General features: G+C 45.0%; 1 protein-coding gene across 3 annotated transcripts; it reads left to right on the forward strand.

The window, feature by feature from the left end:
- Nucleotides 1-415: 415 nt before the first annotated feature.
- Nucleotides 416-12,018, forward strand: LOC117428834 (caytaxin-like). 3 transcript variants are annotated; one of them, XM_059015167.1, is made up of 13 exons: nt 416-1,062; nt 2,107-2,211; nt 4,751-4,806; nt 5,380-5,610; nt 6,086-6,265; nt 6,588-6,690; nt 6,928-7,059; nt 7,392-7,478; nt 7,744-7,842; nt 8,373-8,408; nt 8,699-8,743; nt 8,977-9,046; nt 9,492-12,018. In XM_059015167.1, the coding sequence occupies exons 2-12, from the start codon at nt 2,135-2,137 to the stop codon at nt 9,005-9,007; spliced, it is 1,077 nt and encodes a 358-aa protein (XP_058871150.1). In that variant the 5' UTR covers nt 416-1,062; nt 2,107-2,134; the 3' UTR covers nt 9,008-9,046; nt 9,492-12,018. The 3 variants fall into 3 exon arrangements, with proteins under 3 accessions (XP_058871150.1, XP_058871151.1, XP_058871152.1); XM_059015168.1 differs by lacking the exon at nt 8,373-8,408; XM_059015169.1 differs by lacking the exons at nt 416-1,062; nt 2,107-2,211 and adding an exon at nt 3,318-3,670.
- The last annotated feature ends 1,138 nt before the right edge of the window (nt 12,019-13,156 follow it).

Below are 13,156 nucleotides of genomic sequence, written 5' to 3' on the forward strand. Positions count from 1 at the left end.
TGAGAACTAAAAGTTGCATCTCCCTGTTGCAGTTTCAGTCGCAATAGGCAAGACAGCAGATCTGGAAAGTCATAATGCTCCTTTCAGAAGTTTACAGTGATATACACAATATATCGCAACCCAATAGGAGTTCGTTTGGCACCTGGAACACTTATTGAGTGAGCTGGTGTGGTCTATATGAACTCTATACCCAACACCTGTAGACTGACTCTTTTGCATAGAGGATCAGACGCTCCTCCCTGCCTAATTGTATGATATTATGTGTCACTATAAGCATGTATAGTGTGTTAATGAATTGTTTATCAATGTCAACGGTTGGTAGATAGCAGGGGGATGGTGGTCGTTGGTGCCCACTCTGTGAAAATTCTAGGACTACCTCTGCTTTCAAATCCACTATGCAAGACTCTCTCCTCAACTGTACAGCGCTACTGCGGCTGCAGTGCTTATAGTTCAGGAAAATGGGGCGAGCATTGACAGGGACAGAGAGAGAGAGAGATAGCTGTAAAAGCAAGGAGGCTGTTGCTCTGCTTCCTAGCCCTGTGGAATAACGACAGCGCTGTGCTGCTCGCTCACAGTGTCCTGAATACACCACAGCTGGAGAGAGAGAGAGAGAGAGAGAGAGAGAGAGAGAGAGAGAGAGAGAGAGAGAGAGAGAGAGAGAGAGAGAGAAGACCTCCAGCTATACAGATCCAGAGCAGCCAGCAGCCATGGTACGTAGGAGTGGATACCCGATCGGGAACGGCATCGACGCTAACATCAGCATCCCGATGCTCTGATACGCCGTGACTAGCAAGCAAAGAGCCGCCGGACCCGCCGCTCCGTCTCCATCCATCCCACACCCCGGGGGTGTCTCCGCGCTGTCTCGTTCGTGCTCAGCTCGTTCCCTTCCGTTTTTTCTGTCTGCGGGTCCGCTCCTCACACCTGCTGCACGGCGGTGGTCTCGTCGCTCGGGATTGCGAGGGGAAGTAGCGACGCCTTTGCTCAGACTCCGCATCACTGAAGAGCGAAGGAAAGCAGCGAGCGACGAGAGGAAGAGGGGGAGAGATAGGGAGAGAGAGAGCTGTGAGTATTTAATACCCATCAGTTTCGGGGGGGGGGATTTTAGCATGCATTTGAAAAAGAAAAAAAATTAGCCTATATATGTGTATTATCTGTATGCATGCATATGTATGCATGTGTGTATGTGTGTATGTATGTATGTATGTATGTGTGTGTGTACTTACCCATATAATGCAAAATACATGTATATGACATTGTGGTATGTGCATTTTAAATTTAAATCATAGCAAAAAAACCTGCAGAATTACTGAGGTGAACTTTTCCGAGGGCAGTCCTGTGTCTCTGCTCTCCCTTGTTCTGTAGTCCTGTATCTCTGCTCTCCCTTGTTCTGTAGTCCTGTATCTCTGCTCTCCCTTGTTCTGTAGTCCTGTGTCTCTGCTCTCCCTTGTTCTGTAGTCCTGTGTCTCTGCTCTCCCTTGTTCTGTAGTCCTGTGTCTCTGCTCTCCCTTGTTATGCAGTCCTGTGTCTCTGCTCTCCCTTGTTCTGCAGTCCTGTATCTCTGCTCTCCCTTGTTCTGTAGTCCTGTATCTCTGCTCTCCCTTGTTCTGTAGTCCTGTATCTCTGCTCTCCCTTGTTCTGTAGTCTTGTATCTCTGCTCTCCCTTGTTCTGCAGTCCTGTATCTCTGCTCTCCCTTGTTCTGTAGTCCTGTATCTCTGCTCTCCCTTGTTCTGCAGTCCTGTGTCTCTGCTCTCCCTTGTTCTGCAGTCCTGTGTCTCTGCTCTCCCTTGTTCTGCAGTCCTGTGTCTCTGCTCTCCCTTGTTCTGCAGTCCTGTATCTCTGCTCTCCCTTGTTCTGTAGTCCTGTATCTCTGCTCTCCCTTGTTCTGCAGTCCTGTGTCTCTGCTCTCCCTTGTTCTGCAGTCCTGTGTCTCTGCTCTCCCTTGTTCTGCAGTCCTGTGTCTCTGCTCTCCCTTGTTCTGCAGTCCTGTGTCTCTGCTCTCCCTTGTTCTGTAGTCCTGTGTCTCTGCTCTCCCTTGTTCTGTAGTCCTGTGTCTCTGCTCTCCCTTGTTCTGCAGTCCTGTATCTCTGCTCTCTCTTGTTCTGCAGTCCTCGGCCCCTCGCTCCAGCCCTGACGATGGGCACCACTGAGGCCACACTGCGCATGGAGAACATGGAGGTGAAGGATGAGTGGCAGGATGAAGACTTCCCCAGGTAAGGGTGAACGCTGAAGCTGGGACAGCATCGCCTTCCTCTAGAGCTGTCTTTACCTGGCAGGGAGAGGACTTTCTCATCAAAACGACACCTGAGCTCCGTTTACTCTTTAAAGTCTGTCTTAACTAATCAGGGAGCTGCTGCTGGCCTCTGAAGCCATTGTAGACACTGAGAGAGACTTCTAACCAAAACTTTTCAGTGTTACTGCATTCTCTACCATTGCCTGTTTTTATAGTGGTAGATGTCTATTGAAAGCAGGCTTCGGACTTGCTGGTGTGACAAGGCACTGGGTTTTGCATTTAGAGAGCTCTGGGGTTTTGCACATGAATCGAAGAGTTTGTAGTGTTGTTTACCCACTTTCAGTTTTTTAAAAAGCATTGTTTAGCCTAAGAGAACTGCAAATTGCCATTTAGTTTGATCTGTACTGCTTCCCAGTCAGGAAATAAATCATTACATTAAATACGACCTGGTGTGCATGCTGCGGAGCTGGTAGGAGAGCTGGTGAGAGAGACACAGAGAGAGAGACAGAGAGAGAGCAGTCGTGTTGCCATGACAACGTTCAGGGAGAGGGGGGATGTAAAAGAGAGCGAGGGAGAGAACAGCAGAACAGAGGAGAGAGAAAGTGAGAGTGAATAAGCTGGTAATCCCTGTTCCTCGTTCCTGATTGAAAAACGGTCAGTCCTCAATCAGATCAGCCTGTGGCACAGTGACGACAGAGCTTGTATCTGAATGAGGTCACCACTCGGTTCCATCAGTGGGGCATAAATAAGGTTCATTTCTTTTGACGAAGATCTTTTAGTTATTTTAACGCATCATTTTCTGTCTGTGTTTTTTTTTTTTTTCAACTCCAGTCCTGTCCATTTATAAATACATATTCCTGTACCAGATCACTTTCCTCAGTTCATTTTGTTCTGGGCCGGACCTGCATCTGTTACAGGGTTACTGTCAAGCCAAGTTAAGAATCCAACAGAACAGGGAAGGGTTAATAAAGGCATTTGCAGCATCTCCGTCTGTCTGCATGTTTTGAATCAGAGGGGAGGATGGGAGGGCGGGGGGCTCAGTGTGACCCACCCCGGGGAATAAGAGAGAGAGGATGAGAGAGAGAGAGGCGGAGAGAGAGAAGGAGAGGGAGCTGAGCCAAAGGGCCTCCCATTCAGGGAGTGGGAGAGGAAGCAGGTGCAGGCTGTCCTTATATGGTAAAACTCCGCGTCATGTGACACTGTGGGCTACCAACAAAACAACAGCATCCAGTGGAAAATGGAGGCAGGGCTGGCTTAGAAAAATAACAGGAGCAGTGACTGCTTTATTATAAAGCGTGTGCGTGCATATCTTCAAGGGGAGGACTGCATTGAAAACAAGGGAAGAAAAGGCTTAGGACAAAAATAACAGGAAATATCTTTATATATAATTATATATATACATACATATACGTATATAAAAATCTCAGCATTACAGACAGGTAAGTGAGACAGTATTATTCCAGCTAGATTTTATGTGTGTGTGCAAAGAGATATATATTTTTTTTTTTATTAGCAGAAGCATTTGCAGGTGCCTCTTTTTCCAAAATGAATAAAAAATATGCTAGCAGACAGAAAGAGATAGACAGAGACACTTGCCCAAAGGGATGTTCAGCCTCCGTATCAGTATTACTGTGCTGTGCTGTGGTGTGGTGTGCTGAGCTGTGCTGTGCTGTGGTGTGCTGTGCTGAGCTGAGCTGTGCTGTGCTGTGCTGTACTGCCATAGCTGCTGCTAAAGGCTTGTTTGATCTCCTGTCTTGCAGCTGTGATGTTTGAACAGTCAGATTGATTTGCTAATACAGTTTGCTGCATGTTTTGTTTTTGCATTGTGTGGCCAAATGGGTGTGAAGAGTTCAGCGCAGGAAGCCACAGTGCGTTGGCTGGGTGTTTTCAAATGTAGGCTTTGGGTTTGGTTAAGCCATTCGGGCATCCTGAAGCCGTATCTTTGAAAACAGTTACAGCAGCAGGTCCTGAGATGAGATTTCACCTCAGTGCCACTCGGTGGGCAAATGCTGTAACTGCGCATCCGTTACATTTCGTCATGCAAGACGGTCACTAGCATAAAACAGCAGATTGAAGATAATAGCCTTTTTGCTACTGGGGGTGGGGGGCGATGGTACATGACTGCTGCTGGGGGTCGGGAGGAGATCTGTGAGTGTTCGGATTCACACTCTTCTATTTATACTGAAAACATATCGTTCAAAATAAGATGGGGTCCCTTTTATCTGTTCCTATGGAATTAGCCATAACCAATTTCCATCAAAACCTTATGCTCATCACTCATCCATCACCTTATGAGATATATATATATATATATATATATATATATATATATATATATATATATATATATATATATATATATATATATATATAACATAGGTTAAATATAGGTGAGTACATATAGATTCTCTTACCCGTCTGTTTCTAATACTTTGTGTGGGCTCCTCCACACTCTTTTCCACACATGCGTCGGAAAGCTCCATCAGCCAATGATGACTGTAGCTTTGGTCTCCCCGCAGACCCCTGCCAGAAGACATGGATATGGAATGTAGCCTCACTGATGACAACAGGACCTGTGAGTACAGAACACTGCCGCCTGGCTTCACCGCGTCCTTAACCCCCTTCCAGAAGAATACTGTGTTAAAAACCAGGGGTCTTCAAGATAGGAACACAAGATGCAGCCCAAAATGAAATATCTACTATGGAAGGGTTTCAGCTTTAATGGAAGTCCCATAGGATACATTTGCAGTCTACTCCCTTATAACAGGGTACCATAGTAAAAGCATTGCAAATTGTAATAAAGCACAGTAAATGCATGTAAAGCATAGGGTAGGCATGGTGAAGAGTTGTGCATAGTATAGCTCATTCTATGGTTTTTCCACGTGTATTAAATGCTATGTAGGTCTACTATTTTTCTTTGAAAAAATCAAAACGCAAGATGTATTTATGTAATTTGACAGATTACATTTAGACTTTTGTGGTTAAAGTTAAAGAGAACATTTAAATAACAGGTAGATGCCAGTTAAAAATGCTCCCAAAAAATGACTGTCGTCAAATGAGGACAACGACAGTTTAATGGATCTTTAACCAGCTCCTGTCTTGTCGTTCAGCGCGACGTGACGATGCCTCTCTCCTCTCCTCTCCGCAGCCCCGCCCACCTCTCTGAATGTGGGCGGGGGGGGCGGGGCTCACAGGAAGAGGCGCACCCTGGTGGCCCCCGAGATGAGCCTGTCCCTCGACCGGAGCGAGGGCTCCCTCCTGTCCGACGACTTCCTCGACACTCCGGACGATCTGGACATCAACGTGGACGACATCGAGACCCCCGACGAGACCGACTCCCTCGAGTTCATCGGCAACGGCAACGAGCTGGAGTGGGAAGGTCAGGGGGCAGGGGTCAGGGGTCCTGTAGAAGGGTAGAACCCACCCCTAACTAACAGTCCATGCTGTTGTTTTCAACCGGGAACTAAATATTGGTTTTGAATGTGCATTGCTTTCCAGCATGCAAATAAAAAACATACTCCCAGACAGCCTAACCGAAGACTTTAGTTACTGCAATACAGAGGCGAGGCTGAAATATAATCTGGGTTTGAAAACGAAAACCTGGACTATTAGGGGTCTCTGAGGTTTAGTTTAAGGTATTCCTGAATAGCACAGATATACGGTAGAGCTGCTTTCTGTATGCATGTGTGCTTCTGTGCAATGCTTTACATGGTGTTGAAACAGCCTTTAAGAGATGCAGGACTACAACTACCAGAATGCCCTGGGGTATGAGCCAGCTATGGTTCCCCCCACATTAGCCAAAACCCTTGTGTGTTTGGCACGGTGTCCTGACCCGCTCTGCCTGCTTGTTTCAGACGACACGCCCGTGGCCTTGGCGAAGGCGCTCCCCGGAGAGGGGGCGGAGCCAGGGGGCGAGGAGGGGGAGGGGTCAGGGGCTAACGGGCGCCTGTGGAGGACGGTGATCATCGGCGAGCAGGAGCACCGCATCGACATGCAGGTCATCAGGCCCTACCTGAGAGTGGTCACGCACGGGGGTGAGTGCGGGTGCCAAAGGCAAGCACACTGCCGTGCAATCCGGGAAAGAACTGGCAGAGGTGCACAAAGAATATCTGAACATCTCTTATGATTAATGCTTTATTTTATTTATTTTAAAAAATACTGTGGGTTGTAACAAGTCAAAATCGTAAACCATATTAATTTGAACCTAATCATTTGTGTTCTGCATGATCTCACAAGAAGCAGCGTGTTGCAGGGGGAGCAGGTTAATGGCTACACTGTGGTTGACAGGATGTACTTAAGGCTTGAGATATTGAAATGATTGGTTCCTTGTTTGAGTGACTGACTGCCTTGCCCCAGGTTACTATGGAGAGGGCTTGAACGCCATCATCGTTTTCGCGGCCTGCTACCTCCCTGACAGTAACTGCGCGGACTACCATTACATCATGGAGAACCTCTTCCTGTGAGTACCAGGGCGTATCAAGCTGTTGAAGAGTATAACGAAAGCAAAGTGAAGCACAGGGACACCTGGCGATGTGCATGAATGTGCACCCCTGCATGCGGTCTATCAAACTGCTACCACTGCTTGCTATTTGTACTGTAGGAGTCTATGCTATGGGACACTTTTCTGTGGGTCCTGCAGCTCAGTTTCAAGCTATTGCTGGTCAGTGACAGACTGCACACCCTGTCTGCCCTGCAGGTATGTGATCAGCAGTCTGGAGCTGCTGGTGGCTGAGGACTACATGATCATCTACCTGAACGGGGCCACACCGCGACGCAGGATGCCCGGCCTGGGCTGGCTCAAAAAGTGCTACCAGATGATCGACAGGAGGTGGGGGGTTATTTTCACACGCTCTGCACACACGTAAATCATGCATGTTAACCCTGCTGAAACGAACACAGGAGTGGAAGACTAACCGGAAAGACAGGCAAAAATAAAAATGATGTTTGCCATAACATGCGCTGCTTTCGAAACTGCACTCGCTAATGGAAAGTGGGTAAGATTGATGGAACCATTTTTTTTCTATAATTGTTTTAATAAGTGGTGGTGGGCCTGGACCACCTGGTAGGTTTCATACAGGGTTAAAGGGCGCCGGATTTAATGGAATATTTAAGGTTGAGATTATTGAAATAGCCTGCTGTGTCTTTAATGTGTTTGCACAGGCTTAGGAAGAACCTGAAGTCCCTGATAATCGCTCACCCGTCCTGGTTCATTCGCACCATCCTGGCAATCTCCAGACCCTTCATCAGGTGAGAGCAATAGAGCATTCATGCATTAACCCTTTCACCCCTGAATTAGTTTAGAATTCAAAAAGGAACCTCTTTATGGAGTTTCTCTCCTTCCGAGGCCACGGTATTCTTTGAAACAGTTAAGATAGGACTGGAAGGGTTCAAAAGAGTTTCTCAGGCTAGCGATTGTTTTTAAACCTGCTGCTCCACCTATCAGATCGCAATACTGCAGCACGCTGTCTGTCTGACTGCCTGTCTAACTGTCTGTCTGTCTGTCTGTCTGCAGTGTGAAGTTCATGAATAAGATCCGCTACGCCCACAGCCTGGAGGAACTGGGGCAGATCATCCCCATGGAGCACGTGCAGATCCCAGAGTGTATCCTGCAGTAAGTACCCGTCACCACAAGAGGGCACACAATACCAGCTAAATTCTGAATGGATCTTTTCGTAGTTTAGACTGGCTGAGCTACTCTCTACAAAACTACAGCTATGGCCCAAAGTTTTGCATCAAAGAGGATTGAGATGATTCAAAGTATGAACATAATTTAGATATTTTATTTAACATCATGTAATTAAAGAAACTACAAAATGGTATCGCAAAAGTCATAATAGTGGTACAGTATTTCATGTTAGATTTCGAACAGTCCCAGTTTTTGTCCGTTTTTTGTTAAGCAGATGGAAAACTACAAAGCTGTATGTAATTCAATATGTCAGCGTAAAATTATTCAGCAGGTTTCATTCGACTTTATGAAGCAAAATGTGTTCGTTCTATAGGGTGATGCAAAACTTTCGGCCATGTGTATGTTTTACATTTCCATGTCAAATTCCTCGTATAGCTGCAATGAAAGCCCAGTTTGACTTGACTAGTCACAGTCTGCCATGCCGCTGAGCTATTAATGTGTGTGCTTTCTTTTAGGTTTGAAGAAGAAAGAATTAAAGCACGTAAGGACAGGTATAACCATCGATTGCTTTTCTCCTCAGTTAAATCGAAACGTATACATGAGCAAATTTAAACTACACGCGGTGAAAAGCATACGAAAGCTGAAACTTGCAACCCTAATCTCAAACCCTGACGCTAAATCTAACCCTCTAACCCTAAATCTATACTGTATACAAGGGTGGGATTATGTATTTGTTTTGCTCATGACATCACTGCAGCCTGTGATGTGGGCTTGAATTCCATTGCAAGTACAGTGCTCCTGATTGAACGGAAACATAACTGCACTCTGCTTCCCCCTACAGGTTGGAGGAGGAACAGCAGCAGCAGCAGCCGGCAGAGACAGAGAGGTAAGGAGAGATCACAAGTTGGGGATGTATCAGACCGGCTGGTTTCTGATAAAGTAGAGAATACAGAGGGTTTAACTGCGTGTATAGAGTAACGCAGTAAGCAGATTTTTATATTTTAGTGCACAAATAAAGGGGACACTGCAGATTTGAAATACATTGTAAGTGTATTTATACTTTGGATCATAGTCCAATCATGCCTGAACTTTTACTTTTGACATCTTTTTGAACCACAGGCCTGGAACAACGACAGCAGAGCAGTCATAGAACCATGAAGGGGATGGACCGCAGCTGCTTCTCATTCAGGTCACAAGCCATGATTTACCACAAGAGCATGTTTGCACTGCAGTACTGTGTGTGTATTAGTTTCCATGTGGTGTAGTGCGGTTTCCCACCACAAGAGGGCACTGTAACACAACCGGCATTGGCAGCCCAAACAATTCTGTCTTCAGAACACCACTGAAGCACGTGTACAGTACGTTCTGGTCATTTTCTCGTTGGCCATACCTACAAAGCAGGGATGGTATTCAGACTCCTATTGCATAGCAGTTTCTCCCATTCCAGGTTTTACTGCAAGCTTGATTAGCCACAGTGTATAGGTAACAGGCTCATGTGTGTCTTATTAACCGCATAGTAAAATTAGGAACGGATCAAACTGCAGTGCAACGGGAGTCTTACTTCCTAACACCCTAAGCTAACACCCACTTAATAATCATATCATCGTTGTTGTTCTTTCTTACTCTTTCTGCAGAAAACAAAAGAAAAAACTGAAGAAAATTCATGTTTACAGTCCGGGAGGATGGAAAGAGAGATGAAAAGAGAGCTAATTTATTTTTTATTTTTAAGAAGTGAACCCTACCCGAACCCTAACCCTGACCCTAACCCTCGCTCCAGTATTCCAATGATATTCCATTGTCAGTATTCTGGAACCGTATCATTCATTCTGTGTAATTTTCATATCGGATCTGACACAGAAAATCTAAACTAGTCGGGAGTTTCAGAAGCACTTTCTTTTTTTGTATTGTGTATTTATTTATTTAGATATTGCTCCTTGATTTATTTGCTTGCTAATATTTTATTGGCATGACAGTAGAATTAAAGCAGGATGAGGGTAGCGGGTGGGGATCCTTTTTTGTATTATTATTATTACTGTAGTTTAAGTATGTTGTGAAAAAACCAAACCAAACAAAAAAAAAAAAAATAGAAATATGTTTTCATATACCTTTGGCTTCCAAAATGATGAAATTAACATTTAATAACAGTGTGGTCTTCACAGAGTCTTGTATATACCATTCTTACCATGTTCGTTTTCTTGACTTTAATATTGGCATGCTTCGATTACCAGCAGGTGTGTCAGTGTGTTCAGCACCTCCAGTTCTGCTGCGCTGGTTCAAAGACTCTACAGAATGGAGTACACTTTGAACAGTAATCTCAGTGCTTATGCATGCTTCTGGGATTCGTGTGCAGGTTGCCTTTGCTTTTAAAAGTATTCATGGGGTGTTCTGTAAATTCTGCTATAGCAATTCCTCGAAAACATTATTTACCATTCGGAGTGAAACGAGTGAAGAGACAGCTGCTTGGGTTTGCGTGGATCGCTGTCTGAGAAAAGCAGCAGTCATCACAAACCCAAGCAGCTGTTTCTTCGCTCATTTCACTCTGAATGGTAAACCAGCCCGATCAACAGCAGTGACCCTCACCTGACTGTCAGCGCCTGCTTGGTTCTAGCAGCTCCATCAGGACTCTTGTGGTTTTATTTTCAAAAGGAAAAAAAAAAGTGGATTGCAAAACTAAGCAGTGGGTTTGTTTTACAAATGAGTACTGCATTCTGGGATCATTTAAGGGGATCTTATCGCTAGGTGAACTGTCATTTTTAGATTTTCTCTATCTGAAAACATGTTCCAGAAAGTGTGTTCTTTAACACTGAAAACAGGACCCCGCTGTGCCTCAGCCCCCCCCCCCCCCCCCCCCCCAAAAAAAACAGGTATTAAACTACAAGTAGTCACACACGCAGTGGAATTTAAATGCTATAAATCATCTTGCTGAATTAAATTTCATGACAAACCTGTCCTACACGGTCACAGGAACTAATTGTACAAAGTTCACACCTGCTGTTGCAGCATTCTGGAACGCTCGTACACATTGCATAAGGTATACGAGGACAGGCAGTGCGCTCATCAGCACAGCGTCAGCTGTCAAAAAGATGCCACAGAGAATATCTGAACAATGCAGCTTGCGCTACATTTGTCATTAGATTGCACTTGTTTTTATTAAAAAAAAAAAAAAAAAAACAGAGTGGGTTTGTAACTAAACTGAATGAAGAACACAATTTGGTTCTTAATTATTATTTATCAGACACCTTTATCCAAGGCGACTTACAGAGACTAGGGTGTGTAAACTATACATCAGCTGCAGAGTCACTTACAATTACATCTCACCCGAAACATGGAGCACAAGGAGAGTAAGTGACTTGCTCAGGGTCACACAATGAGTCAGTGGCTGAGGTGGGATTTGAACTGGGGACCTCCTGGTTACAAGCCCTTTTCTTTAACCACTGGACCACACAAGAACTCTATAAATGATGGTTCAACTTGCCATGTAGACCTACAGGACTGGATTTACTGTGCGAAGGTTTTGCTCCTGTTCAAAGTTTGCAGTCTGTAATCTCTTGTAACTCCAGATGTGGAGGGCATGGAGGGTTGATTTGATCAGCCTGTACCGGGATAAACCGCAGCTGGATTTGTAGAGCATTTTCAAATGCATTGTATCAGCCACCTGTTTTTAGAGGCAATCGCGGGATAATTACCCAGTGCTGTAACCCAGCTGCTGATTATCTGGTCTGGATAGTGATGTGTGAACTTTTGAAAAGCAGGACAGAAGTGTGTAAACTTTGCACTGGTGTAACAGCTTATGTTACACCTGTAAGCATTCCTCCTCTGAGCAGTGGAGGCGAAAGCGAGCGATCAGACCCTTCTGCTGGCCCACTATCCTTCCAGTAATCAGTGCTTGAGTGGCACAGAGAAGAGTGTCAAGTCTCCTTGTCTCAGTTTCCTGGGTTGGTTCTTGTAATTCGGAGGAGATGAGGATGAGGGTGACTGTAACTGAAATGCAGCCCTGGCTCCTCTGAACGACCTAGCTGAGCATCACCGTTAAAATCGACAGTCTGGAGTCTTCCCCACCCCTCTCTGAACCATGCTAGCTGCCGTTTGTGTACAGATGTATTTTCTGCTTTGTATGATGCAATTATGATCTGTGAATATTAAAATTACAAGTGAATCCGACACTGTCTCGCCGTATTTTTGATTTGAATGAAAACTCTTTTAAGTCCTCTGGTGTGTGAGTATGTTAGAGATGAGGGACTGACTGAAGCCTTTTGTTTTCTGATGGGCTGGAAGACAATGCCTAATGGTTGAACAGCTGAGAACTGGTGGACAGTGTAGCTTAGTGCTAGGGCTGATGGACTGGGGACTTTTTAATACTAGGCAATAAACTGACAGACATGTGAACACAGCTGGTAAAAAAAAATTAAATGTCCAAAGTGTAGCAATGACAGAGAGTGTGAAATGGAGAGCTCTCTATTTGGTGGACTGATACTATATCAAATTTAAGAGCTCTGGGCTGTGTTGTTGTGTAAAAAAAATCCCTTAAAATTATATAAAAAGGACTAATGTGAAGCCACAAATGCCCCCTTCTTACACACTAAGGAAAAGAGGGTTCCTGCTGGCATTCTGTATAGAACCATTGGAAGCATCTTTAGAACCCAGTTAGGTTCTAGTTGGAACCCTGTACTGTACATACTGTAGAATGTGCAGCCCCCCTACTCTCTCCTGCCTCAGCTGAGTTACCCAGTGGCCTTGGCACGCTTTTCCTATATACACGAAACCCAATACAGGATGTCTGTCTGCATATTTAATTACAGAGCCAGGGTGGGGATACTGCTCCAGCAGGGAAAGTGAGCACTGTCTTTCAGGAGGGATGGAAATACAGCAGGAAAAAATGCCTCGATTTCCACTTAAATTGCATCATACCTGACCGGCAGCAACACCCTTTGCATGTTAAGAGAATCTCTGCAAACACTTTAAGAATACAGTTTACTGTGTGTAGACGCACACAGTGCTAGAAAACATCTGGGTTTAATGTTCTATGCATTGTCTGAACTTCCTTTTGCCTCACACCCAGCCCTTTTCACTGCCACCTGTATCACACACACAACTATGCAACGTTATATTTCTAGTGTATTTTTTTGTTTAACTCTTTTTGTTAAACTGATACACCGCTAAATGTCCAAAACTATATAGAGCTATCCTCACCTCCATGAGACAGAGTACAGAAACTAGAAACGTACACAGTTCGACCGTGTTTGTGTGTGTGTGTGTGTGTATTTTACACGTCGTTTTTTTGTGGGGGGAGGGGGAGGGG

Source organism: Acipenser ruthenus, chromosome 49 (assembly GCF_902713425.1).
Source record: "Acipenser ruthenus chromosome 49, fAciRut3.2 maternal haplotype, whole genome shotgun sequence".
Classification (NCBI taxonomy): domain Eukaryota; kingdom Metazoa; phylum Chordata; class Actinopteri; order Acipenseriformes; family Acipenseridae; genus Acipenser; species Acipenser ruthenus.